The following is a 27,112-nucleotide window of genomic DNA, read 5'->3' as shown; positions in this document are numbered from 1 at the left end:
TTAGCAATTAAGTGCTTTTGGTTGGGCTTCCCTGGTGGCGCAGTGGTTGAGAGTCTGCCTGCCGATGCAGGGGACACGGGTTCGTGTCCCGGTCCGGGAAGATCCCACATGCCACGGAGCGGCTGGGCCCGTGAGCCATGGCCGCTGAGCCTGCGCGTCCGGAGCCTGTGCTCCACAATGGGGAGAGGCCACAACAGTGAGAGGCCCGCGTACCGCAAATAAATAAATAAATAAATAAATCAAAATGCTTTTGGTTAAGAAATTACATGGCCCCGCCTAATCAGAGGGTGTCAAGGAAATGGAATTCTACTGTATACCAGGCAGGAGGAAAACTGGGAATCCTGGGTGAAGAACAGGAGGTCTAAGGGACGTTTCTCCTAGTCCTGCTGTCAGAGACGGCAGGGCAGCACCTCTGGGTCGCACCCAGCAGCCCTGGCTGCTTGCAGGGAGGGGGGTGGGCATCAGTAAGTGTATCTATGTGAGCACAAGGCGGTTCTCAACTGGGCTCCCCGTTCTGGTGTCACTGTACTAGGGGTGGGGCTGCCAGAGGAAACCACCAGGTGTGGCCATGGGGAAGTCCCTTCAGCTTTCTATTGAAACGTGGAATTTCCTGGCTTTAACTATTTCTTATCCAACTGCCATCTTGGAGCTGACCAGAGCCAGGCGGACCTCTTCAGCCTCCTAGGGAACTTGGTTTGGGGCAGTGAGTCCTGAATGGGCAGTTGGCACACCTGCGTTCCAGCCCAGCAATCTCTGAAGATCGCAGGCAAATTACCGAAGGTGTATGAGCCTCAGTGCCTTCTGTAAAGCACTTTCCAGTTGCCCGTGCATTTCCAAATATACTGTCCCATGTCACTCACACAGCCAATGGTGTCGTGTTACCATTCTCATGCCTTGGGTGAGAAGACTGTCTGGCAGGGGTCGTACGCGGTGCTCAAGTTCATACTGGAGGGCAGTGCTTGCTCTTGGACTTCTGCAGGCTCACTGGGTAGACGAGTCAGATCCAACTTCTAGAAGTGGCTGGTCATAGGTCCTGGACCTCCCTGGGACCCCTGGGTGTGGGAAGTTCATTCTCCCAAGCAGCTGTCCACTTGCTTAACTGGCCCAACCTGCTCTGTAGGGGCTGAATCTGAACTTCCCTGCTCCAGTGAACCACGGCAGGTACAGAAATAGTATCCAGCTGCCCACCACAGCCACTCAGCCTCAGTGCCCGGCCTCTCTGTGGCTCAGACTCTGGTCCTGTTGCCTCCACTTGGGAACTCAGGGCATCGTCTTTCTCCTTCCTGCCGGGGGTGGTGGAGGCAGCCCAGCTGCCTCTGTCTCTTTAAGAGAGAGAAAGAACGAAATCAGGAAGTGTGAGAGAACTGAGAGCCGGCAGGGAGCTGAGCGAGTGTTGGCCTCTGCTCCCAGTTCTCCCAGCTCCCAGGGTGGCACGAGGCCACTTCAACTGGCCCGTCTTCAGGTTCCCAGGGCCCGTGGCCACCAGGATGCTATGGGTGCTGCCCATGAATGACAACAAGCCCTGAAAGCTCTGGGGGCGTCACGCAGTCCCACAAACCTGCATGCCCCACAGCCAAGATGGGGTGAGTCCACAGGAGGGAGGGCGTTGAATGGGGAAGCCGGGGCGCCAGGCAGCTGCAGGACAGCACTTAGCAGAGTGCCGGGGTGCTGGTCAGTCAGCAGCTGCTCTCCCGGCCGGCCCACGTCCCCTCCCTGTATCTCTCTGTGGCGGCGGCTCCTCCCCACGCCCCCAGAGGTGCCCTGTGCTCCATCTCGTGTGGGCACCCTTGCCAAGGACTGTTTGGAGGCCCATGAGAGGCAAGGGGCGTAGAGGAGAGCTGCAGTCCACCTGCGATGCTCCCTTCCGGGGCTGTGCTGCCCAACACCTGAAGCCAGCCTTCCGCCCTGCCTCTGTACTGTTCTGCCTGGCTTCTGGTGCCTGCCCTCACCTCTCCTGGGCTCCTTCTCACTGGCCCAGGTCCTGGGGGTGGGAGTGGCCAGGAGAGTCTCCTGGAGCTGGGGAATTGGCCTGGAAACCCCCAGCTCTGTGGGGGAGGGTGACAAACAGGAAAGGGTTAAAGGGCTGGAGCGGGGGGCCTTTGACGGAGGCTGAGAATCAAACGGCGCCCAGGGGTGCCTCTCATCCGCCCTCCTCTTTCCGGTGTAGCTCAGCTCCTGGACTTGCCACAGACAGAGAGCATAACACACACTTGCTGGGGAGAGTCTTTGCCTGATCCGGGACTGCTCAGAGCACAGGGTAAGTGCTTTTAGCTACTGCAGAGCCTGGAGGAGGAGGAAGGTGGGTGGGGCGACGGGCTTCTGGCTCCCATCCATCCAACCGCTGCTGTAGGATAGTGAGCCCTTCTGTGCACCAGCTGCTGGGCTGGGAGGCACAGAGCACGCAGACCCGACCAGATGTGCTGCCCATAAGCTCCTAAGCGTAGCCCTGGCAGGGCCAGGAGCAGAGCCCGGGGCATGCCGGCCTGTCTAGGCTCCGCCCTCTCTGCCACGCTGCCCATTCCTCAGACCTTCGTCTGTTCTCTGCCCCAGGACCAGCCCTGGGGAGGATTTTGAAGGTGGTGAAATCTCCCCTGCCTGGGCCCTTGGCCTTGATTTCAGGATGCTCTACCTGGTTTCACAGCCCCAGGCCCGCGGGCTGATTCCTCCTCAGCCTCAGAGGGGAAAATCTCACCAACTCATTCCTGCTAAGCTATTACATTGTCTTCAGAAAGACTCTCAGCCCCTCAGCTGCTTCTATAAAATGCAAACACTAATACATCTTCTGAAACTGGAATTGACCTCTGGTCTCTCGAAGTGGCCTCTGGCTCAAAGAATTGACCTTCTCAGGATTTCCATTAAAAAAAAAAAATAGATTACAGAGAGAAGGCTCAAAGCTAAGGAACAGTGACATTCCAGGCATGGTGACCCTAGGATTGACAACCTTTAAGGTGATAGAAGAGGAAGCAGCCCTGTCTAGTTCAGCCTTATTTGAGAGTATTTAAGGGGTGATGGCCCTTCTTATGTTCCTCCCAGCCATCCCATAAAGACCAGCCATGGCCCTATTCTTCAGAGAAGCACCAGATTTAACTTCTGAGGCTACACTCTCTGCAGCCAACTGCTTTAGAGGAACTGGCCTTTGGAGAGAAGAGGATGAGGGCAAAGATGGGGAACAGAGTTGTAGAGCGGTTTCAGATCCTTCCACAGGCTCCTGAGCTTTTCGATTTGATGGCCTCCTGCCTCTCCCACCCCCTCCACACACACACACACACACACACACACACACACACTCATAAATATGCACATACATGCTCACTCACACACACTCACACTCACACTCATGCTCTCTCCACAGCAGCGCTTTCTTCTCCTGAGCAGCTCTGACCTGGCCATGTTAGCTGACAGCAGCAGGAAGTGGTGGGCCCAGGCGAGCCGTGGGGAGGGGCTTCAGGCTCGTGTTGCAATCCTGGAGATTTGTGGTGATGTGGTTGACACTGTCTGACCTGGGGCTCTTCCTTCAAGCACTATTTCTGCTTCCTGGGACAATCCCAGGCCTGGATGCCAAAACCCCCAGAACTCGCAGTGCCTGGGAGAAGTGACAGAGAAAAGGGTTTGTCTCCGCAGAACGGCCTGTCTGGGGAGGACGTTGACAGGGACCTGGGGCGTCGGGACAGGTGGAGTGCCCTGAGGTGGGACAGGCCCCAGCTGTGGTCTGAGGGCCCAGTGGCTGTGCTTCTTTTTGGAGAAGTCACTTAACCTTTCTGTGTTTCACACTTCTCCTACCCCCTTGCCTCTGGAATGGCCACATGGAGCCCTTCATGGGGTGGTCTTGGGCAAAGCTACTTGTCAGGTCAGGACCAGTGTCCACCCCAGGTCAGGGGTGGAATCCTAGACCCCAGTATGTTCTTTTTCTGAGCAGAAGGTGGCCGGCCAGCTGGGAGCAGGAGATGCAGAGTACCGTCAATTACCTGTGGCACACGGATGACCTGCTGGGTCAGGGGGCCACTGCCAGTGTGTACAAGGCCCGCAACAAGGTAGGATGCAGCCCAGCCCAGCCCGGCCCGCTCGCAGCCAGGAAGTCGGCCCCCAGTGAGCATGAAGGGTGGTGTGAGATGGCTGGGCAGCGTTCTCTGATTTGTTCTGCACCCTCTGAAGTGGAGCAGAGGTGTGGGCTTCTGAATTGGGCTCCTTGGGATGGAGCTTCTGCCAGGCACGGTTGGGGGCTGGAGAGAAAGGGATGAAGACACAAGCCAACATCCAAGGGAGGTGACAGCAAATCTAGGAATAGCAGAGGTGGGAAGTGGGACTCGTTTGGATTTATCCTGCCTTTATTCTGATGGAGAGCTGTACCGAATACGAGACACACTGCACTATCTCGTACTTAAGAGCTGAAGCCAGACAGAACGTTGCTGCTAAGGCCAGGGAGTATTAGCTGCCACTGTAGTTACGTCAATAGCAACAGTAGCAGTAACAACAAACCATCCCCTGCAGGGTACCAGGTGTGCCAAGCTCCTGTCATCTCCCAGTGCTGCAGGACGGGCTGGAGGAGGGAAAGGAGCTGAGGGTGGGGGCCCCCAGCCCCAGCCAGGCTGCCTTCACTCATCCCTGGGGTTAGGCTGGCGGGAGAGGCTGAACGGAGGCCTGGGCGGGGGGTGTGCTCCCAGGGCAGGGGTGCCATTTATATTATCCCCCATGGCAGAAATCCGGGGAGCTGGTTGCTGTGAAGGTCTTCAACACGGCCAGCTACCTGCGACCCCGCGAGGTGCAGGTGAGGGAGTTTGAGGTCCTGCGGAAGCTGAACCATCAAAACATCATCAAGCTCTTTGCGGTGGAGGAGATGGTGGGTCCAGTGCTTGGTCAGAGGAAGACGGTCTTGTCCTCAACTCTGATAGGCTGGGAAGGGTCAGGTCACATAATAATAGAGACTTGGGCACATGCTCCTCAGCAGGTCGGCCAGAGAGGAGTGAAGGGTGCCAGGGGCCTGGGGGCAGTGCCTGGGAAAGTAAGGATGGGGAGTGAGGCCTAATCAAAGAAGGCTTCCTGAAAAAGGTGACCTTGGGCTCACTGTGAGGCCAAAGGAAGGAAGGCCAGCTAGAAGCAGAGACCTAGAGAATGGGGGCTTTGGGCTCTAGGGTGAGCCACCCCGTCTTGAGGAAGGAGAGAAGAAGCCCCAAGCCTCCCTCTGTCCCTTACAGGGGGGCAGCCGGCAGAAGGTGCTGGTGATGGAGTACTGTTCCAGCGGGAGCCTGCTAAGCGTGCTGGAGAGCCCTGAGAACGCCTTTGGGCTGCCCGAGGACGAGTTCCTGGTGGTGCTGCGCTGTGTGGGTAAGCCCCTCCCTGACTCCCACCGGGGACCCCCCCTCCCCACCTCAGGCCAGCCACAGACCCAGCCCTCAGCAGCAGGTGAAGTCCCAGAGGGGTATGGCATTTCTGGAACAAGTATCCAAACACAGAAGAACATTGGAAGCTAAGAGGCTCCCCATTCACAGACCTGGCACAGTTGCTAATGAACAGACAGAACCCAAGTGTCTGATTCCTGCTAATCAGCAGTTTAAAACTCCGATTTCAGAATAAAATTTAAAATAGGTTGCACACCAATGTTCATAACAGCATTAGTCACAGTAGCCATGAGGCAAAAACCACCCAAATGTCACAGACAGATGAATGGATAAACAAAATATGGGATATACGTATGATGGGATACTAGTCAGCCTTAGAAAGGACACATGGATGAGCCTGGAAGACATTGTGCTGAGTGAAAAAAGCCAGCCACACAAGGACAACTACTATATGATTCCTTTTATGTGAGGGACCTAGAGAGGTCAGATCCATAGAGATAGAAAGTAGAATGTGATTGCCAGAGGCTGGGGTGGGGGGATGGAGAGTGAGTGTTTAATAGGTAGAATTTCTGTCCGAGAAGTTGACCAAGTTCTGGAGGTGGATGGTGGTGATGGTAGCACAACAGTGTCAGTGCGTTTGATGCCCCTGACGTGTACCTTGAAAATGGTTAAAATGTGGGCTTCCCTGGTGGCGCAGTGGTTGAGAGTCCGCCTGCCGATGCAGGGGACACGGGTTCGTGCCCCGATCCCGGAAGATCCCACATGCCGCGGAGCGGCTGGGCCCGCGAGCCATGGCCGCGGAGCCTGTGTGTCCGGAGCCTGTGCTCCGCAACGGGAGAGGCCACAGCAGTGAGAGACCCACGTACAGCAAAAAAAAAAAAAAAAAAAAGGTTAAAATGTAAATTTTATGTTAGGTATACGTTACCACAATTAAAAACAATAATAATAATTTTTAAAAAATGGTAGGGAGGAGAGTGCCCTCCTCTGGGAGACAGAGACGCCATCCCTCTCAGTTTCTTAGGGAACCCCAATGGGACCTCGACACCCCACCTCCTTGGGACCCCCATCCTTTGCTCTGTGCCTGTCTCTGTTCTCCTGCTGCTCCTGTGGCCCCGTTGGCCCGTGAGTTCCCGCTCTCTGTCTATGTGGATCCTTCCCCCGAGATGAGCCTTGACACTGGACTAGCAGCCTTCCCCCTGTCCCAGTGGCCGGCATGAACCACCTGCGGGAGAACGGCATCGTCCACCGAGACATCAAGCCGGGGAACATCATGCGCCTGGTCGGGGAGGAGGGGCAGAGCATCTACAAGCTGACGGACTTCGGGGCAGCCCGGGAGCTGGATGACGACGAGAAGTTCGTCTCGGTCTACGGCACCGAGGAGTACCTGGTGAGCGGGCGTGGGGGACCCGCTGCCCGGGCGGAGGGCTTCCCCTGCAGCTGGCTGCCCCTCACCTTGTGACTCTCAGTGCCCCTCTGAGGGGCTCTGTCCAATCTCCCTGTGTCCAGCAGGGTTATCTCTCACCCACTATCCCCAGCCAGAGCAATCTGTTCTGTTCTCTAAGGCCGAAAAGGCAATGCTGCAGCCTGCCCAGGCCTCCCCTGTTCAGTTAAGTCCTTGATAGGGTCCTCAGGGAGGATGGCGGGCTGCTGGTCACCACTTCCCCAGGGCAGAGGCTGGGGTTGGGGGGAGGGGTGCTTTGGATAAGCGCATGCCACACCCATTTTTGAGACGACAAAGGAGATGCATTCTGACGGTTCTGTTTCCTCCTGAAGGTGGGAGAAGGAGGTCTGAGTGGGGTATGCTCAGGCCCTTGCCCCCTTCCCCCCCATGACAGCTCTCTGGTTCCCCCTCCTGCAGCACCCTGACATGTATGAGCGGGCGGTGCTTCGCAAGCCCCAACAGAAAGCTTTTGGGGTGGCCGTGGATCTCTGGAGCATTGGGGTGACCCTGTACCACGCGGCCACTGGCAGCCTTCCCTTCGTCCCCTTTGGAGGGCCCCGGCGCAACAAGGAGATCATGTACGGTGGGCCACCGGGCAGGGGGCGAGGGGGCGGACCCTGGGACTTCCCTTCTGGTCCCTGCTGTGTCCCCTATTCTGCCTCTGACAACGCGGTCCTCCCCGTCTGCCCCCGACGCAGGCTTCTTTTGGATCCTTGGATATCAGTCCATCAAACAAAAGGCTGAGCCCTGTCCCGTCCTGATGGGAGAACTTAGTTCAGGGCTTCCCTTGAGCACCCCCCTCCATTTGTGGCTCACCACATCTCAGCTGAGGCTCCCAGAGCGACTTGGCCAAGGTTGCAGAGCCTGCCAGGGGCAAAGGGGAAGGGCAAGGACCTAGCCTCCTGATCCCAGGTCCCAGGTCCCGGGTCGCTCATGGTTTTCTGCTGTCTGATACAGAAGTAGCTGGAGACCGTGGCTGCTCCCACGGAGGGCACCACCCAGAGCAAAAGAGATTTAAAGTGGATTTGCAGGAAGGTCAATGCCTCTTCAGCTCAGGGGTCAAGCTGTGACTTGGATGGGGGCTGTCAGGGTAGCTGGACTTTGGGGGAGGGAAGGTTGGAATAGTGAGGTGGAGGGGAGGCCACGGGGGCCGAGCACAGTGCAGGCACAGGTGTGGAGGCAGGTGGGCACGGATGTGTGGTGAGGGGGACAGAGGAGAGAGTGGAGAGCTTGACTGGGGAGCATCACGACTGCTAGTCAGACTCTCAATTTCCATTCTCAGGGTGCCTCGGGGCAGCTGGGTGACTTGCCCCAGTGCCCTGAGCCCTCTGGGCTGAGTCCATCATCCCTTGAAGTGTGATGGGCTGGGGGCTCCTGCTGACCTGGTCCTGTCTCCCCCAGGTACCGGATCACCACGGAGAAGCCAGCCGGGGCCATTGCAGGCACTCAGAGGCTGGAGAACGGGCCCCTGGAGTGGAGCTACACCCTCCCCATCACCTGCCAGCTGTCCCTGTGAGTGGGAGCCTGTGAGAGGGGCAGACACAGACCCAAGTCTGGGCCGATGTCCTTCTCTCAGCTGAGGCCTGGCCCGGTGGAGCACCCTGTGTGCTGGCAGCTTGGGTACACCACTCTCCCTTTCTAGCCCCGGTTTCTCCATCTGGATGCTGGAAGACCCTTCCAGCTCTTCCTCTCCATCCCACCCTGCCCCAGCCCCTTGGCCCTGGCTCTTCAGGACATTCTCATGGAAGGCCCCTATTACCTACTTGAGGAGGCCAACTCTGGGCCCCGGCCCCTGACAGTCTCCATGTCCCGGGGGGCAGGGGGCTGCAGAGCCAGCTGGTGCCCATCCTGGCCAACATCTTGGAGGTGGAGCAGGCCAAGTGCTGGGGCTTCGACCAGTTCTTTGCAGAGACCAGTGACATCCTGCAGCGAGTCGTCGTCCACGTCTTCTCCTTGCCGCAGGCCGTCATGCACCACGTCTACATCCACGCGCACAACACGTGAGTGGGTGCGAGCGAGGGCGGTGCGAGCCTTCTCTCCCCAAGCACAGGGGCGTGTCCTGGGCAGTGCTCTGGGGGCAGTTTAGATTTGGAAACTTCTGGGTCCAATCTTACTTTGGAAAAATACTAGTTCCACCAAGTTAAAGTTAAACAGGCCTCCTTGCTGCTGGACTTGAGAGAGTCAGCAAACTTTATAAAGCTGATGCATTATAAATCTCCTGAGGGGTGTGTGTATGTGTGTGTGTGTGTATGTGTGTGTGTGTGTGCTGGCAGTGCATTTCCCCAGTGTATTACTCATGGAATCCTGTATTTCTGGAGCATGCTGTGGGACTAGGTGAGTTTGAATGGAAGTGTGGCAGGAAGAGGTGTGAAGGCTACTTGAGTGCTGTCCCCACTTTGTCTCCATCCACTATAAGACACGAGCTCTGTCCTTCATCTCCCCGCCCTAGAGAAAAAAATCACCCAGTCCCTCCCTCTGAAAAGCAGAACCCAAAGTCTTAGCTGGGCTTTGGGTCACCTTGACCCTGTATCCTGCCTGCTGACCTGCCCTCCCCTCCCCCTCCCCTCTCTCTGCCTCTGGTGTGTCTAGGATAGCCATCTTTCTGGAGGCCGTGTACAAGCAGACCAACGTGGCCCCCCAGCACCAGGAGTACCTCTTTGAGGGTCACCTGTGTGTCCTCGAGCCCAGCCTCTCAGCACAGCACATCGCCCACACGACAGCAAGCAGCCCCCTGACCCTCTTCAGCATGGTCAGCGAGACCCCCAAGGGGCTGGCCTTCAGGGACCGTGAGTAGGGCCACCCAGGCTGGATCTTTTCTCCTCCTCATATTCTCTTCCAAGGGGCAGGGGTTTATAATCCAGGATACCGATTCATTTTCTTGTGGGTGTTTCTTTGGATCCCCAGGGTGTAGAAGGCAGATCTGGGTTCTAATTCTGCATACGCCTCTGAAATGCCGTGTGACTCGGGCTGGTGGCCTGCCCAACCTGCTTCACTGCGTCCAAAAATCTGGGAAAGAGACTCCAGTGGAAACAGGGAGATATGGGTTTAATGTGGTCTCTGCAGTCTGTGGTTGGTGGGGAAGCCTCCAATAGTTTGGTTTGGAGAAAGCAGGAGCCTAAGCTGCTGGAGAGAAGAGAAGGTGGTCAGGGGTCCAGAGCTTTGTCCTCCAAGTTCTAGCAAAAACATCACTCCTTCTCATTTGAATGATGCCTCCTCTTCAAGGTCTCCAAGGCTGGGAGGGGAATTGACCTTGAAACCCCGGAGTGTGAGGGGTGCTTTTAGCCTATTTTCTGCTGTTGAGATGGGGCCTTGGGCATGAGGCTGTAGTTCTCCAGAGTGGACACAAGGGGGCAGTGAGGGACTGCAATTGTAAAGAAGCACATTGAGTGCATTTAAGGCTTAGAAGGTCGGGGCTCTAGGTGAGTTGGGAAGCTTGAGGTGGCAGATAGTGGCGAGGGCTGAGTGTGAGCTGGAAATAAGGAATGATGAGCTCAGACCTCATCCAGGGCCGGACAGGCAGCCCCCTCAGACCAGGTCTTTATCTGCAGCTGCTCTGGACATCCCCAAGTTTGTCCCCAAAGTGGACCTGCAGGCAGATTACAACACAGCCAAGGTGAGGGGTGGCCCCCAGGTGCCAGGGAGGGGGTAGTTCATGCAGGGGTTTGGGGTACGGGACCTGACCCTGCCCACCTCTGTGTTTCAGGGTGTGTTGGGTGCCGGCTACCAGGCCCTGCGGCTGGCACAGGCCTTGCTGGCAGGACAGGAGCTGATGCTTCGGGGGCTGCACTGGTTCGTGTGAGTACCCCCAAGGGCTGGGTGGGGAGGGCAAGGAGGGTGGGCAGGGTAGGACGGGCAACCCAGACCCCTTCCAACACCGCCCTGGGGCTGTGCCCATGGGCACAGTGCCCTCAGTGCCCTGGGAGAAGGCAGCTCTGACTCAGGCTCCCCTTGGCAGGGAGATACTCCAGGCCACGTGCAGGCGGACGCTGGAGGTCACGAGGATGGCCCTCCTCTTCCTCAGCAGCAGCCTCGGCACTGAGAGGTGGGTGTTCCGCCCAGGGTGGGGGCCGCAGCCGGCATGAGCCCCGCTCAGACCCATCAGCCCTTCTCTCTGTCTGTTCCTCACCCCAATCTTTCCAACAATGCCCCTCGTCCCCTCCCACCCAGAGCTCCCGACTTCCCTGCCATGCTAGAACGGAGAGGGTGCTCCCGCCCCATCCCTGCCCCCACCAGCCAATCCCTCACCTCAGGGGCCTGGGCCTGTGAGGGCACTGCCCCGCCAGGTACCAAGGCAGCCTCCCTGCCCCAGGAAGGGGCCTCTGTCCTACCAGTCCCCTCTCTGAAGATTTAAACTGCTCACCTGCACCAGGCCCTGGAGCAGGGCTCTGGGAGAAGCACTCACACTCACACACCGTCCCTTGGACTCGACAGGATGGAGACCTAGGCGGTCTCATCCTCCACACGCCTCCTCCTGCTTCCTCTGGGCCTGAAACTGTCCCCGCCTCCTGGGATCCCCTGCCCCAGTCCTTGGAAATCCACACCCTCCACTCCTCTGACTTGGGCTAATTAGGCGTGATGGGTTACAGAAAGGGAGAGACTGGGGAGGAGGACATCAAGCTGGAGGGCCTGGAGGTGAGAAGCAGGAAGACTCCACTGGCCAGTGCGCTGCTGACAAGGCGGCAGGGGCTACGGTACAGGTGAGAGGTGGAAGTCCTGTGGCCCAGGGAAGCTGATGGTGGCTGGAGCCTCTCCTGGTGACAGGTCGTGGCAGAAGAGCAGAGACTGTGCCAAACGTGCCCAGTGTCCTACCCACCACATCCCACAGCCCTTGTCCTCAGGAAGGTCCTGGGAGTTTCCCAGGAGCAGGGTGACTCACTGCAGACTTGCCCTCCACCTGGCACTCGGCGGCAGCGACACTGACCGTGGGGTAGACAGGGTGGTGGCCAGGCTGGGAGGAGGAAGAGGAGTGTCTCCGGATGAGTCCCCGGCATGGCTGAGCCACCTTCCAACGGGGACAGAGAAGAGGGGCTGCAGAGGGCAGGATCAGCCAGCAGCGCTGTGGTGGAGTCCCTCCGAGAGGACATCTGCCCAGGCACAGAGCGGGCTTCCAGGGCTGGATGTGGCCCCAGGCCTGCAGACAGCCCTGGAGGACAGCCCTTCCCCAGCATGTGCGTGTGGCAGGACGGTTGGGAAAAGGGAGACGAGAGATGGGCAGACGCAGCCAGGAAGACCCGGAAGAAGGGAGACTGTCAAGGCCAGAATACCTGGGGTGGGAAGGCCCTATGCAGAGACATGACTGGAGGGGTGGGGAGGTGCTGCTGAGGTTTGCTGAAGCCACAGTCATGGTGGAGAATGTCCCAGAGTGGAATTGGAGAGGGACAGAGGGAAGGGGAGAGTGCAGGCAGGTCCTAGGGTCCAGATGAGAGGTTGGACCTCGCTAAAATGACCAAAAAGGATCTATTCTAGGTTCTTTTTTTTTTGCGATACACAGGCCTCTCACTGTTGTGGCCTCTCCCGTTGCGGAGCACAGGCTCCGGACGCGCAGGCTCAGCGGCCATGGCTCACGGGCCCAGCCGCTCCGCGGCATGTGGGATCTTCCCGGACCGGGGCACGAACCCGTGTCCCCTGCATCGGCAAGCGGACTCTCAACCACTGCGCCACCAGGGAAGCCCTATTCTAGGTTCTTGAGTGAGAAAGAAATGTATAGAGAGAGCATTTGGTTGTTTGCCCACCTTCCCTGGGTTGATGAGTGTGGAGAGCGACAGGCTAGCCCCAGGGCTGGAGTCCTGGGGTCTGCTGGCCGCTGTTTCTCCCGTTCTGGCTCCAAGGCCTCCTCGAGGCGTGGTGGGTGTGGAGAGCTCAGGGTCAGGCAAGTGCCTGCTTTGAGGCCTGTTTCATTCTCCCACGAGAGTCAGAAGGCCCGGCCCAAGCTCTTCATTAACTCACTGTTAGCCTCAGGCCATTGTTGCCTTTCCTACCTGGGCCTCTATTTCCTCATTTTCAAAATGAGGGGTTTGGATGACCTCGGAGGCCTCCCAGCTCCCATGCATCGCAATCTCATTCTTTTCTGAACATGCTCAGACCTGTCAGTTCTTCTAAGGTCCGAAGCCACTAGCTTCTCCCACAGCGGAACCTGGAATATTTTAATGAGCTGAATTTCATGTTGGGAAGAGCCCAAGCACATGGCACCAAGTGGCCATCATCGCCAGCCTCCCCTACAGGGCGCTCCTCCTTCTGCGGGTTCTCCAAGACTCGCTCCCTTGGTAGTGTCCTTGCCTTTGTCCCAAAGCTACCCGGCCCTCCTCAGCAGCCGCTGCCATCCAGTGGCACCGTTCAGGCAGCCAGGACTGGCTCAGGGAACCCCAGTGCTTCCCCACCCTCACCCCCAAAAAAGCGTGTGTCTGTATGAATGTGTTCTCTAGTCACGTCAATTATCTCTGAGGTCTCCTTCAATCCCACGAACACCTTTTATGGTAGCAGGAAGGAGGTTTATCTCCCCATTATACAGATGAAGAGCCCGAGGCTTGGAAAGCTGAAGTGATTACCAAGATCATGCAGATGGAAGGTGTGGCAGCCAAGACTAGGACTCTGACCTGCCCCTCCGGACTCACGGTCCAGTTGGGTTGGGTCAGCCTCATCCTCTTCTGCCACCAAGTATCCCATGCCCTAAAATCCATCCGTGAATTCGATAATTTGTTTGATACTCACGTGTGGAGTGCCTGCTGTGTGCCGAGCACTTTCTTGGGCACTGGAGATATAAGGGTGAGCAGAGCGGGCAGTACCCTGCCTTCATGGAGCCTCCACCTCATTCCTAATTCTCTCCCCTCCCCTTCAATCCCACGCCAAAACACACAAGATTCTTTTTCCCCAATTGTCATGGTTATAAAATCAGTATGTGCTACTTATACTAAGCTGGAAAATACAGATAAGCAAAAATGAGATTAAAATACCATATCCTAGGCTTCCCTGGCGGCGCAGTGGTTGGGAGTCCGCCTGCTGATGCTGGGGACATGGGTTCGTGCCCGGGTCTGGGAGGATCCCACATGCCGCAGAGTGGCTGGGCCCGTGGGCCATGGCCACTGAGCCTGCACGTCTGGAGCCTGTGCTCCGCAACGGGAGAGGCCACAGCAGTGAGAGGCCCGCGTACCGCAATTAAAAAAAAAAAAAAAATACCATATCCTACCGCCCAGAGGTAGACTGTCACTCCTTAGTCGTATATCTCCTTCTCGATAGTTTTCTATTATTTCTGTATGTTAACCTACCTGTCATTTTCTTGTACTTGTTGTTTTATAACCGGCTTTTCTCAGTTTATGATCTCTGCCCTCTCCGTGTCAAAACATTCCATCTCATCTATAGTTCCCATCCATACTCAAATTTGGTAATCCCCCAAGTGTTCTTTTCTAGCTGTTTTCATCCCAACCGGGATCCAATCCAAGACACACTTGGTGTCTGGTTGTCACGTTCCTCATGTTAACTTTAATCCTTCCCTCGAGGTTCAGCACCGTGGCCGGGGTGCCTGAGATCCAGGAACTGAAGAGGGCCGCGGAGCTGAGGTCCAAGCTGCGGACCGTGAGTGAGGCTGGGGCTGGTGAGGGGCTGTCAGGCGCAGAGCAGGGTGTGGGGAGGCTTCCCATTGGAGCCTCCAGCTGAGGCCCCCATGGGGGTCTGCCTTTGTGTCCCCCAGTTGGCTGAGGTCCTCTCCAGATGTTCCCATAATATCACAGAGACCAAGATGACCCTGAGCAACCTGAGCTCTGAGCTGATGAAGAACCGGGATCAGGTACATGCGGACAGAAGGTCTGTGGGGTTTTCTTCTTGGTGGGGGGGGTAGTTTGGGGGGTGCACAGAGCACAAAAGGCCCAGTAACCTCTTTAGGAGTCAGCCTGCCTTCTCCCTTATCTTGGCAAGGATGCTGGGGCCTGGGGCTAGGGGTAGGGGATCCAGGAATGTACAAGACCCTCCCATGAGACTGGCCAGAAGGAGAAAAGGATCTGGGGTCCCGCCTCCACCTGGGAGTTAGAGAGTGAATTACAAACATTAACAGGTGCAATAGTTCTAAATAAAAGAATAATTGAGGTCCCTACCTCTTCTGAACCCTTGCGCTGCGTCAGACCCTCGAATAGGTCCTCCTCCTTCTATCATTTAATCCTCAAAACAATAACGATACAACTACTCTTATGCTCCTTTTATAGGTGAGGAGGCTCACTCAGGGAGCTTAGTTCTCCCCGAGACACCAGGCAATAAATGACAAATGACAGACGTAAGGCTCCGGGTCAGGTCTGCCTACCTCCAAAGCCTACGTGCTTGGCCTGCGCCTGGGATTTTCGAGCTCTGAATCCCCAGTCTCCCTTTAAACAGACAGAAAAATCCCCAGCACCCCTGCCCTCACAGCCAGGTGTGCGGAGCCCCTGCCTCCCGCTCTGCTCTGACCTGGACGTGGTCCTGCTCCTCGAACAGCCCCACACCCCCCGCAGTCAGCGCCCTCGCAGATCCGCACGCCCGGTCCTCAGTTCTGAATTCAGAAAGCTCTGAAAACCACAGGGTGTTTCTTCACTGTTTTGGCTGTAAAACCTGACCTCAACTGACACGAAGCCCTTCCTAGTCTTTATTTATCTCACTTAGGGTGAATATTCTTACAGCGCTCTGAAGACTGAGGGTATGTGATGGGGAGTACTGCCCCCAGATCATGCCCTCTGAGGGAATTCCACAGTATAGTGTATGTATACTGGACCACCTTTCTCAAATCAGAAGATAGTTCTGAATTTGGAACACATCTGGCTCAAGCCCTTTGGATAAAGACTGGACCTGGGGTTTTGTCCACCCCAGGTGCCAGGAGGGCAGGGGTCTGGGGTCCTCAGAGTCCTAGGAACACGCTTGGGCTCTGCCCTGAGTCCAGCTTCAGAAATAGCTGAGACAGGGTCCTGGGAGGAGCTGCAGGGGGGAAGTGGAGCTAAATAGGCCCCAGGATGAGGGATAACCCCCCACCCACAAACACCCCCAACATCTCAGACAAAGTGTTTGTATCTGAAAAGGGGAAGGAAGAAACAATAATGACCTTAAACCCCAGGCCAAGAGGGTAGAGAGGTCATGTCCCAAATTCCCCTGCCTGCAGGCAGGACCAAAGACCTTGATTCATTCTTGTTTTAATTTAAACAAGGGTTGTTGATTCATGATTTAAGTCCCTTCTATGTACCGGGCATTGGGTATTCTCAGAAAGCACGACTTCTGCCTTCGCTAGGTGACAGAAGAGAAGTTCCTATTCTGCTCCCACACGCAGCTGCCACCACCAGGCTCTCCTGTTTCACGGTCCAAGGCTCCTTCCCGGAGCCTGTTCTCAAGCCTTGTTGTGTAGCAAAGGCCACTTTCCTGTTGCCTGTCCTGCTTGGCTTCTTCCTGTGTGTGTGTGTGTGTGTGTGTGTGTGTGTGTGAAAGAGAGAAAGAATAAACACAGGAATGAGAGGTGACTGGCTGGCTAACCCGAGGGTACCTCAAACAAGTTTAGAAACAGAAGAGTCACCCCCACTCCCGGATTGGCCCCCAAAACTATGGCAATGAGGCTCCTATTGCAGGGAGACAGCTTCCCTCCTCCCACCACCATCCCCTCCCCTCCCTCACCCTTTACCTGTGCTGTTTGATTCTTCCATCACCTGGTCCCTGTCTCGTGCCCACAGCATCCAGCAGATTCAGTGTTGTTTGGACAAGATGTATCTCATTTACAAACAGTTCAAGAAATCCAGGATGAGGCCAGGTGAGCCACAGGGAGAGCAAAACACTCCTCATGCTCTCCCCTCCCTCCCTCCTTCCTTCCCTTGGGTTAGCTGCCTGTCCCTAACACTCCATCCAGTGGCGCTGCCGGAGGCCCACTACACGGGTGGCACTCCATGGTGCACGGGTGCCGCTGGTCTAGGGCAGGGTCGCTGCCTGCAGGCTGCCTGCACACCAGTGAGGGACATGAAGCCTTTCCACCTTTGCCTGTTGCCACATCGGGGCTCAGCTGAGGCCTGGATGCTATAGACGTGGTGGCCTTGAAAGAGACCCCTCATCTTTGCAGGGCACTTTACAGTTTAAGGAGTGTTTGCCTCTCCGTTTTGACTTTGGCTCACTGAAGTGTTAGTCAGGCTTTCCAGAAAAGGGAGGATCAGGAGAAATACCATAGAGTCATTAGTCCAGGCACTTGGCCTGCATTATCTACGGAGCCTCACAAAGACCCTCTGGGCAGGAGCAGCTCATTTACAGGCCCAGGGATGGGAAGCTTCTCGCCCATCATGGGGTAGGGGAGGGTCGAACCCAGGGCTGGGGCTGACGGCAGCGGGGGTTGTGGGGGGAGCCTGGGGAGGCTCCAGGTGACTCTCGGGGTTGGGGAGCTAACACTCCAGGAACCGACCGACGCTCTCGTCCACCCATGCCCCCAGCATTTCCTAATGTGCAGGAAATCAATACTTGAGGGCTTGTGCCTGACTGCAAATTCTCTTCTGTCCCTAGGATTATCTAAAAAGCACTGTCCCATAGGAATACAATGCCAGGCACGTTTGTAATTTTAAGTTTGCTAGTAGCCAAAATTTAAAAAGTAGAAAGAAACAGGTGAAATTTATTTTAATAACATATTTTATACAATGCAATATATTCAAGTTGTCATTTCAGCATGTGATCAATAGAAACAATTATTAAAGAGATATTTTACATTATCTTTTGTACTAAGTCTTCACAATCCCATGTGTATTTTACACTCACTGGCCATCTCTATTTGGAAGCTAATTTTTTAACAAAATGAAATGTACTCTTACCAAAATAATAAAGCTGTGTCTGATGGGGAAAAAACATTGTACACTGCTTCAGTTTTTAAATTTAATCGAATTCATTAAATTAAAATTAAAAACTCAGGTGCTCAGTCACATTAGCCGTACTGGCCACATTTCAAGTTCTCAGCAGCCACATGGCCACTGCACTGGACATGCAGATTCTAGAAGATGGGAGCCTCAGTGCCCCCTCTGGATCTGACCTTGGAGGGGGAGCAGCACAGGAGACAGGAGAACTGAGACTCCCATATTCCCTGAAACCAGGGGGACCTTGGGCTCAAGAAGCCTGGACTGACACCCAGTTGGCCACCCTTGCTGTGATTTTAGGAGACCTTCAGAGGCTTTTCTGCCTCCGTCACTGGAATTCCATCATCCTATGACCACAACACTTCTGACCACCTCCCATGTGCTGGGCACCGTCCTATGGGCTTTGTGTGTTCTTAATTTATTTAATGCTCTAGACACTGTTACCCTCCCCGTTTTATAGATGAGGAAACTGAGACACAGGAAGGTTAAGTAACCCAAGCAACCTAAGTCCAGGTACTTTTAACCAACCCATTTTACAGCCTCAAAAAGAGTTTGATTTGTATTGGTTTGCAAGAGTCCTTTATTAAAGTTAAAAATGAACCGGGAAGAATCACATTTAACCGCCAACACTTGGGGTGTGGAAAGATGCCATTCTGGAATCTTTTCAGGGCACTTTCTCACTTTACCCTCACACCCATCCTGTGTGTTACATGTGATGGATGAGGCAAAATCACTTGCCTATAGCCCCCCGCTAAGAGGAGACAGGGCTGGGCCTCCTCCCAGATCAGTCGCTTGGACTTCATAAGTCAGCTGGCTGAGCGCAGGGCCCAGGACCAAGAGGCCAGGGAGGTGATTCTGCTGTTAGGCGAGTGGTGGGGGCAGGCAGCTAGGTGAATCTCATCGCTTCATCTTGGCCTTCAGAGGCCATTCCCCTGAAGCCCAGGAGGGGGCAGCATCTCCCTAGTGCAGAGAGTATCAGGAAGCTGCCAAGGCAGTGATAACTTCAGGCCTCCTGGCAAAAGTTCTCCTTCTGGCAAAAGTGGCTGGGCTGAGAAGCGGAGGTCGAGGGTGGTGGCCTGGCTTATCCAGCCCATTGCTGCAGAGCCCAGGTGGCTCTGCCTGCAGCCTGAATATTCAGGGATGGGGTCAATAGGCTGTAGGCATCAGCCACGCTGGGAAGGGGGTTGGATGAGGGGTCAGGGCTGACCACACATCCTTCAAGGCCCATCTTATCCACCACTGTCCCCAAAGTGTTCCCCGAGCACCCATCCCTCCACTCCCTACACGGGCTTGCCTGGCCCAGGTGGGCCCCTACCTGGTCATAATGCTGTGTCTTGGGTGCTTGTTTCCCTCCGTTTGTCCTTCGTGGCCCCGCTGGGCTGTGAGCTCTGTGGAGCAGGGCCCAGGCTGCTGCCTTCACTCTGCAGTTGTTGCCAACCCTTGCGCCATTCGGTTCTGTTGACGGCTTGAATAGGTGACCTTGGCCCTGTCTGTTTCCTTCAGGGCTTGGCTACAACGAGGAGCAGATTCACAAGCTGGATAAGTGAGTGCCTGTCCCCCTGGGTGAGCAGGAGGGTGGGTGTCACCAGGGCAGAGCGAGTCTCTGTGCCAGACAAGAGGTGGTAAAGGGCCCTGATCCCAGGCCACAGCTGGACAGGAGGAAAGGGGGCTATCTACCTCTGGGGAAGGTTATCTGGGGCCAGGGGAGGGCGGTTTCTCAGCAGCAGTCTTCATGGAACTGGATTGACTTCTGGTATGAACATGCTTGTTTGAAGGATTTCTTTCCTTAGTTGTCCTCGCTGACTTACCACCTACTACTTCCTGCTTCTGGCCTCTGCCTGGGCTCTCCTTTGGGCTTCCCTCTGCTCCTCTGTCTCCTGGACACTCTATTCTTCCAGGAAGCCCTCCATGGTTTTATGCTTTTTGGGGGGACTCACTCCCCCAGTTCTGCCCCCACCCCTGACTCTACACACAAACACACACACACACACGACCATCTCTCCTTCCCTCTGGGGGCTGAACCCAAGAGCGTGTGCGTTCCCTGAGGTCCATTGTCCTTCTCCCACATCCCTCTGTTGGAGTTGCTTTGTGCCAGCCACTCCGCTCGCCGTGATGCACATGAAGTGGGATACGCGCCTTGGGAGAAGTGGCCCTGCTGTGGAGCCAGGGGCTGGACATTTGGGTGATGAAGACCCAGGGATGCTAGGTTTGTGCACAGGTGGCTCTGGCTTCTCATCTCTGTGCCTCTGTTTCTGTCTTTTCAGGGTGAATTTTAGTCATTTAGCCAAAAGGCTCCTGCAGGTGTTCCAGGAGGAGCGTGTGCAGAAGTACCAGGCATCCCTGGTCACGCATGGCAAGAGAATGAGGTAACATTGGCCCTCAAGTTCAAGACCTTGAACTCATGGTCCCCAGGGCCCTCCTGGCCTGGCCCTTCCTGGCTTCAGACAGCCCTGGGCTTTGCAGAGCCCTGACTGAGAGGTGGTAGTAAAGGAACAAAAGCAAACAAACAAACAAACAAAAAACGGGGGGTGGAGTTTTGGCCCTGGGTGGACCAGGTAGTATGCTGGGTGATTTCTATACATTAACTCATTTAATCCCACAACGTCTACCCTATGCAGTGGATACTATCACCCCATTTCACAGATGAGGAAACTGAGGCTCAGAGAACAGGTTGCTTCCTTCATACCACACCGCTAGTAAATAGCAGACCCAGGACTAGCATATGGGTATGACTGCCTCTAAAATCTAGATTCTTTCCGTGTCCCAGGTGGTTGTGTTCAGAAGCCCCCTCTCTGGGGAAAACACAAGATCTCTCTGGGATGAGGACAAGTGGTCTGGGAAGCAGGGGCAGGCAGAGGCCCTTATATAGAACCCCCCTCACACACTGTCCCTTATAGAAGTTTTGGCTTCTGCCTCTCAGACAAGCCCCTTCCCCCTTCCCCTCCTGAGATAAGAGGACAGTTTCCCAGGTGCTGCTGGTTCTGTGGCCCACGTGACCTGTGGGCTTATTATGGGGCTGAGACTCAGATACTTTCCTACCCTTACATTAAAATACAGTTTCCATCTCCCCCACCCAAGCCACCCCAAATTCTGACTTAATTGGTCTGGAGTAGGGCTTGGATGGCAGTATTTAAATGCTCCTCGGGTGATTCTAATGTGTAACCAGAGTTGAGAATCAACCACTGGTCGAAGCCCTCCAGGACTTGGTTGGTGTACGTTTTGTGCCGTGGGGCGATGTTCTTGCTCTCTCCCTCGACTTAGAGAGAGAAGAGAATTCATAACAGAGTCTTGACTTTGATCTGCTCTGGAAATGGGAACGTGGGCAGTTCCCGTTTTAAGTGTCCCAGTGCAGGCGGTCCCTGCCTCTCCAGAGCCTGACCTGGGCCCTTGCTCACCCTCACCGGCTTGTGTGGCCCGGCCTGAGACAGGCGTATTTGCAGCTCCCACTGTGGTTCCGCCAGGACCTTCACTAGCCCCGGTCAGAGTGCTCATCAGCATCCTTACCTGGGACAGGTGAGGGCTGAGGGCCCAGCTGGAAGGGCAGAGACAGTGAGGGAGGCCAGTGCCTGGCACCCACCAGCTCCAGCCTCTGCTACCTGGAAAGCCTCTCCTCCGTGTCTGTGTGGTGACCGAACTGCTGGGTGGGCCCCGGTGAGAGCGAGTGGGCCGGGCTCTGACGTTTCTCTGCTCTCTTGAGGGTGGTGCATGAGACCAGGAACCACCTGCGCCTGGTGGGCTGCTCCGTGGCCGCCTGTAACACAGAAGCCCAGGGAGCCCAGGAGAGCCTCAGCAAGGTGGGGATCTTCGGGGCCCCGGGGCTGCTGAGGAGAACTGGGCCAATCAGGCACCTGGAGGGCATATGGGCCATTCCCCTGCCTCGGGGCAGAGCTGCCCTTGACCAAGTCCAAACACTTTGGTGTGGATGGGAGGTCTCTGATCCACCAGTGTGTGGACGGCAGTTCCTAGTGTTCTCAGACTGAAGGCCACTCACTGCAAGGGCAGAGGCTCCAAAATGCTGAGACATCTCCCTCTCTGCCCTGTGCAGCCTGGGAGGCTCCCTGAGGCGGGCGATATGAACGCTCCTTGGTCTTCTGATCTGCTCTCCTAGAAGAGACCAACTCAGGCCGCTCTGAGAAGCCACTTGCTTTGCCATCAGGGACAGAGAAGGGCTGTTCTTCAGGGAGCAAGGCCCACATGCCCCTCCCCAGCCCCCAGCACAGGGCACATTCTTTCCGAGATGGTGCTGGGCTGTCCCCACCCCTTCTCTGCAGCTCCTGGCTCCAACTGTGTCATGACAGGTGCAGGTCAGACACAAAGGGGAGCTTGGCAGTCTGCACCCCTAAACACAAGCGCACACAGTGATGGTGCTTGCGCCAGCTGTGCTCCCAGGATGAGAAGGAGGGGCTTGTGGGAAATTCCTGACACTCCAGGGATGCGGGCTGGGGGCCATTGTATCACGCATTTCTTACCCCTCCCCACACCTCCGCTGCCCTCCACACATGAGCTGGCTTATCCCTTCTGACTAACGTGCGGTTCTTTCAGATCCTTGACTGGCTATCTCACCAGCTCCTGCAGGACAGAACAAAGGGGGCTCAGGCCTCACCACCCCCTACAGCTCCTTATCCTAGCCCTGCACTAAAGGACCTGGTCCTCCAGTAAGTGCCAGAGAGAGGGGTGTGTGCGTGTGTGTGTGTGTGTGTGTGTGTTTGTGTGTGTGTGTGTGTGTGTGTGTTAGGGGCTTCGCCTCTTGCCAGGCCCCAGAGGCAGGAATGAAGCTGGGTGGGGCTGTGGAGGAAGGAGGGCCTCCCAGGAAGGAGTCTGGGCAGAGCGACTTGGGCCTTAGCCACCGCCGCCTCTCTCGCCTCCACCTTGGACAGCATGCAAGAGCTCTGCAAGGAGATGAAGGTGCTGGCGTCTGACCTCCAGGACAACAACCGCGTCATCGAAGGGTGAGACCCCGCTGTGCGGGCAGTGGGGAGGCTGGGCCCTCAGACTGCCCTCGCCCTCGCCCCTGGGGCACAGGCCCCGTGCATGCCCAGGCAGGCTTGATGACGGGGTCCCATATTCCAGCCACATCAGAGCCTTGTGCACAGGTGAGTCGGTGTCCTCACCAGGTGTAGGCTTTCACTGTAGTCTGGAGGATATGAGCCTCGGTGCAGTCAGAGCTGGGGGCTGGGAGGCACGTGGATTTGCGGCTGTGTCCAGCTCTCTATGGACTCTGCCTGATGCCCCATGCAAACCGGCTCCTGTCACCTTTACGACCATCCTCAGAATGGTGATGAACCAGGAACCGCAGCACAGAGCTGGGGAGAACTGCGCGGGGCTGCGGGCCCAGTGTTAGAGACTCTGTATCATCACCTGATCGAGTCCCTTCCTTGCGGGGTGGGGGGGAGTGGGCAGGTACTGGGGAAGATGCTGGCGGATGCAGCAGGGCTCAGCCTTTTGGATTTTGTACACCAGTAAAATTCACAAAAGAAAACTGGAGAATGACAGAGTGACCAACTTCTCATATTACCCAGTAAGCAGAATTGAAAGGGAAAAAAAACGTGCCATCTAGAAGTCCCCTTTATAAGGTGCATTTTAATACCAAAGAGAGGAAGAATACAATCTCAGAATCAAGGATGGTCCTCGCCCTGAAAGTCAGCCCTGTTTACACATATATACGCTCACGCGTGCGTGCACGCACCTCCCACATCCTCCCCATCATCCTTATGTCTGTCACTTCCCCGTTTGGGAACCAGTGGCACGGTGGAAAGAGTCTGCAGAGATTCCAGCAGGGTTTGACCCTGACTCTGCTTCTTACGAACTGTGTGACTCTGGGAGGTTTGTTCGGCTCTGAGCTGAAAAATAGGCATAGTGATTCCTACCTCATTGTGTTAATGCAGGGATTAAACAGGATGAGATATGCAATGTGCTAGGGCGGGGAGGGTGCACAGAAGCGGGACTCACCAAATGGTAGGTGTTCCCCGGAGGTCACGCCAGTCTGGGGTGCCAGAATTGGGGCCAGGAGGTAGGGAAGCCAGGAGCAGGGCTCATGGTTGTTCCTAGAGTTTCAGAGGGTCCTTGGGTTGAGGACATCCCATGTTCCATTCCAGCAAGGGGAGAACCCATCCTCTTAAATGTCTGCAAAGAGGAAATTGGACAGCTTCTTAGAAAAAGTTTCCAAATTAGCCCTCAGGGGCAGGAAGTTATAATTTTAGTGCTGACATAAATTTTTCTCGCTGTGATATGTAGTCTGTTTACAGATAGCTCAAAATTTTATTTTAGTGAATTTTTACTTCCTTGTTCAGAGCTGTTAACCAAAGAGCCTGAAGAAACAATTTGAATTCCTTTTTCCCTCCTCTTAACCCTTGGCTGCATTGGAGTCGCCAAGGGAGCTTTTTTTTTTTTTTTTTTTTGCTGTACGCGGGCCTCTCACTGCTGTGGCCTCTCCCGTTGCGGAGCACAGGCTCCGGACACACAGGCTCCGCGGCCATGGCTCGCGGGCCCAGCCGCTCCGCGGCATGTGGGATCTTCCGGGATAGGGGCACGAACCCGTGTCCCCTGCATCGGCAGGCGGACTCTCAACCACTGCGCCACCAGGGAAGCCCCAAGGGAGCTTTTAAAAGTACAGATGCCTAGGTCTTATCCCCAGAGATAAGTGCGGCTTGGATTTGGGGATTTTTATAAGCTTTCCAGATGATTCTAACATGTAGTCAGGGATGGGAACCAGAGAGTTCTTGTCAGCGGACACAGATGCTACAAGAGGAGAGCTGAGGATTCGAATGGCTTGGTGTTCTGAAAGTCGACTGTGTTGGGCCCCGGAGTATGGTCTGCAGGCTTCTCTACCTGGGCGGAAGTTAACCTGAGCCTCTCTTTACAGGTTAAGTAGGGTCCCGTCGGCTCCTGACATCTGAACTCTGGGGGGTGCATGAGGAATCCTGAAGCATTAGAATCGTTCAGACACTGCTCTCCTGCCTGCACTGGGGGACCCAACACAGGACGACACCTGGTCACAACTCATCAGCCTACCTCTCTCCTGCCTGACGGCCAGGAGATGTTGCCAGCATTACTTTCCACTGCCTTTCCTCGGGAAGCAGCACAGCAGGACCTGGGGCACCAGGCCATCTCTGGATCCTGGCCCCACTGCCCAGGCTGACCTTTGAATCTTACGTAGGCTCAGGTGCAGCTCCTCTGTTGCCCTGGCCTGTGTAGCTGAACCTGGCCGGGCTGTGGGGAGAAGAGGCTTCGAAAACCCCTCCCTCCCACCCGCTCTGGTTTACAGGGCTTTGCTCCTCAGGAAACAGAAGAGGAGGCCTCCTGGGGTCAAACGACCTCATCTCAGCCTTCCTTCCTCTACACTGAACACACAGCCCTCTCCCTGCTCCCGCGATGTCTGAGGACCACCACACGTGGCCCCAGGCATGAGAGCCCAAGTTCCCTTCTCCTCTGGCCTGGCTGAGCCTAAGGCTGAGAAAGCAGGTGGTCAAGGCCGGATGCCAGTGTCTCAGGGACCCCTTCCCCTGTCCCTCTGAGGCACCACTAGGTTCTGGGGTTTATAGCGGTGTCAACAGTAGCCGTGCCAATTAGCACAGGCCCGTAAGTCCAGAGCCCTGAGGAGATCAAGGCCTGCACCTTCAAGAAGTGAAATAAACTTGACGTTCTTTTCTGTTTGAGTGGCTCTCAGGGGCTGCATCTGGGAGGTGGGAAAGGCTCGGCTGGGTGTGCTTGACAACCAATCAGGCACCGCACAGGGTGGGGATCTGTGAGGAGGAGGATTGGGAAATGGAGGCGGGATTGCTGGCTTCCTGATTCCTGCCTTCCTCCCACCCCCCACATGGGCCCTGATTTCAGGGAGGAGCCCAGGGACCATGCCCTCCTGCTGGGAGGGCTTGCCTTCCCACTCCTTCTCTTTTCCTGCTCCCTGTCATCTGGGGAGCTCTGTAAGGGCCTGGAACTTGCAGAGAAGGGTCTTCTTTTTTTTAACCTCAAATCCACCATCTAATTGCCTATTCCTTTCCCCCCACCCACCCTCCACTGTTCAAAACATAGGCTGTGTCCTAAATATCAGATGAGAGTGGTACTATGGGTCGTTTTGAACATTCCTCATTTTGCCTAGAAGCTAGAATGATGCCGGGGTGAGGCATTCAGATTTGTGCAAATTTAGTCCTTCCCCTGCAATATACCCAGCTTTCCCTTAACCAGGGCTGGACTACCCACCTAGCCTAGGGCTGGGGAAAGAGTGATGCAGTAAACTAGCCCCACCATGGGAGGGAAAAGAGTGAGAAGCCCTACTCTGTGCTTTGAAACATGAAGACAACACTATGCTTTACCCCCAGATAACCCTAGAAATCCTTCCTGAAAATTTTTTTTTTTGGAGCCTTCACATCCTCAGAAGTTGTTCTAATGACCCAGCAGGGCAGAGGTGAGGAAGGCTGGGTCCTGGAGTCTGACATCCTCAGGGATGCTTCTCTATGGAAAGATCAGCACCCTCTAAAGACCCGGGGGAGGGTTGCTGGGCTTGCTTGCATCAGGCCTAAGTGGCTTCATGTGTGCCATTTGGGTCTCATGCCCATGGGTCACTGAAGCCCAGTGGGTTCAGGTTGTGGGTTCTCAGGAGCCAGCTGCGGCTCCCATGGCCCTGGACACTGGGCCACCTCGGGGCTGCTCCTCCTGCGTGAAGTTCAGGCCGACACTCATGGCTCTTCAGTGGCCCTGCAGGGAAGTCCCACAGTGGACTTTCCCTGGCAGCTGAGGCTGCTTCTGGACCCCACATGCTTGGTGGAGCTCAGCAAAGGAGCTAGGGGATCCCTGAAATCCAAGTGCAGATTTTGGGGGAATGATATGATCATTGGCTCTATGATCTCACGAGCAAAGCCCAGCAGGGGACACACTCGAAAGCTTCAGTTTGTTCCTATGCTGCAGAGCCACTGACATGGGTGACCACCCCCCCCCCATAGTTCTGCAGAGCTTCTGATGCCATCTCAGTAGGGATCAAGGAACTGGACCAAGGCCCATGACTTTGTCCAGTTCCTCCAGACCCTTGTAAGGTCCTCAGGTGTCTGACGACCTCTGTTCTCTGTAGTGATTCCTAACATGACACTTAAAATGAAGAGCTCGTTCAGCTGCTCAGATGTGAACTGGGCACCTGCAGTGTGCCAGGGCCCGGGCGAGGGGCTAGAACTACGTGGGTGACTAGGGTGCCATGCTTGCCCCTGAGGAGCTTACCTCGATGGGGAAAGGCACTTCAGTATCACGGGAGCGTTCAGAGATAGGAATGCACAGCTCAGGTGTGGGACTGCGTCACCACCCTCACAGGGGAGGGTGCTCAGGGTGCCAGGAGGCAGTCAGGGAAGGACTTGGGGAGCAGGCTACTCCAGAGGGGGGTCTTGGCAGGTAAGCAGGGTTACCTAGCAGAGAAGGCACGGAAGGTACCCCTGGCAGTGGGAACACCACCAGCCCAGGCATGGAAAGAACCACAAGTATGTGTGTCACTGGAGAGCAGGTTGAAGTGGGAAGTGGTCATTGGGAAA

At 55.7% G+C, this 27,112-nt stretch overlaps 1 protein-coding gene across 5 annotated transcripts; it reads left to right on the top strand.

Moving 5' to 3' along the window:
* The first annotated feature begins 1,371 nt into the window (after positions 1-1,371).
* IKBKE (inhibitor of nuclear factor kappa B kinase subunit epsilon) lies at positions 1,372-25,252 on the top strand. Of its 5 annotated transcripts, none has more exons than XM_060091018.1 (22): positions 1,372-1,583; positions 2,168-2,257; positions 3,917-4,031; positions 4,697-4,765; positions 5,193-5,322; positions 6,542-6,723; positions 7,195-7,355; positions 8,179-8,289; positions 8,598-8,777; positions 9,367-9,563; positions 10,326-10,390; positions 10,481-10,572; positions 10,733-10,819; positions 14,271-14,346; positions 14,462-14,574; positions 16,449-16,525; positions 19,104-19,143; positions 19,865-19,966; positions 21,298-21,394; positions 22,143-22,255; positions 22,478-22,549; positions 24,463-25,252. In XM_060091018.1, exons 3-22 carry the CDS (start codon positions 3,945-3,947, stop codon positions 24,494-24,496), a joined length of 2,085 nt encoding a protein of 694 aa, XP_059947001.1. In that variant the 5' UTR covers positions 1,372-1,583; positions 2,168-2,257; positions 3,917-3,944; the 3' UTR covers positions 24,497-25,252. The 5 variants fall into 5 exon arrangements, with proteins under 5 accessions (XP_059947001.1, XP_059947000.1, XP_059946999.1 ...); XM_060091017.1 differs by having other exon boundaries at positions 4,697-4,837; positions 14,277-14,346; XM_060091016.1 differs by having other exon boundaries at positions 4,697-4,837.
* Positions 25,253-27,112: the final 1,860 nt, after the last annotated feature.

This window comes from Mesoplodon densirostris, chromosome 2 (genome assembly GCF_025265405.1).
Source record: "Mesoplodon densirostris isolate mMesDen1 chromosome 2, mMesDen1 primary haplotype, whole genome shotgun sequence".
Taxonomy (NCBI): Eukaryota; Metazoa; Chordata; class Mammalia; order Artiodactyla; family Ziphiidae; genus Mesoplodon; species Mesoplodon densirostris.
The sequence above is the reverse complement of the archived record's forward strand: the minus strand, read 5'-3'. Positions and strand labels throughout refer to the sequence as shown.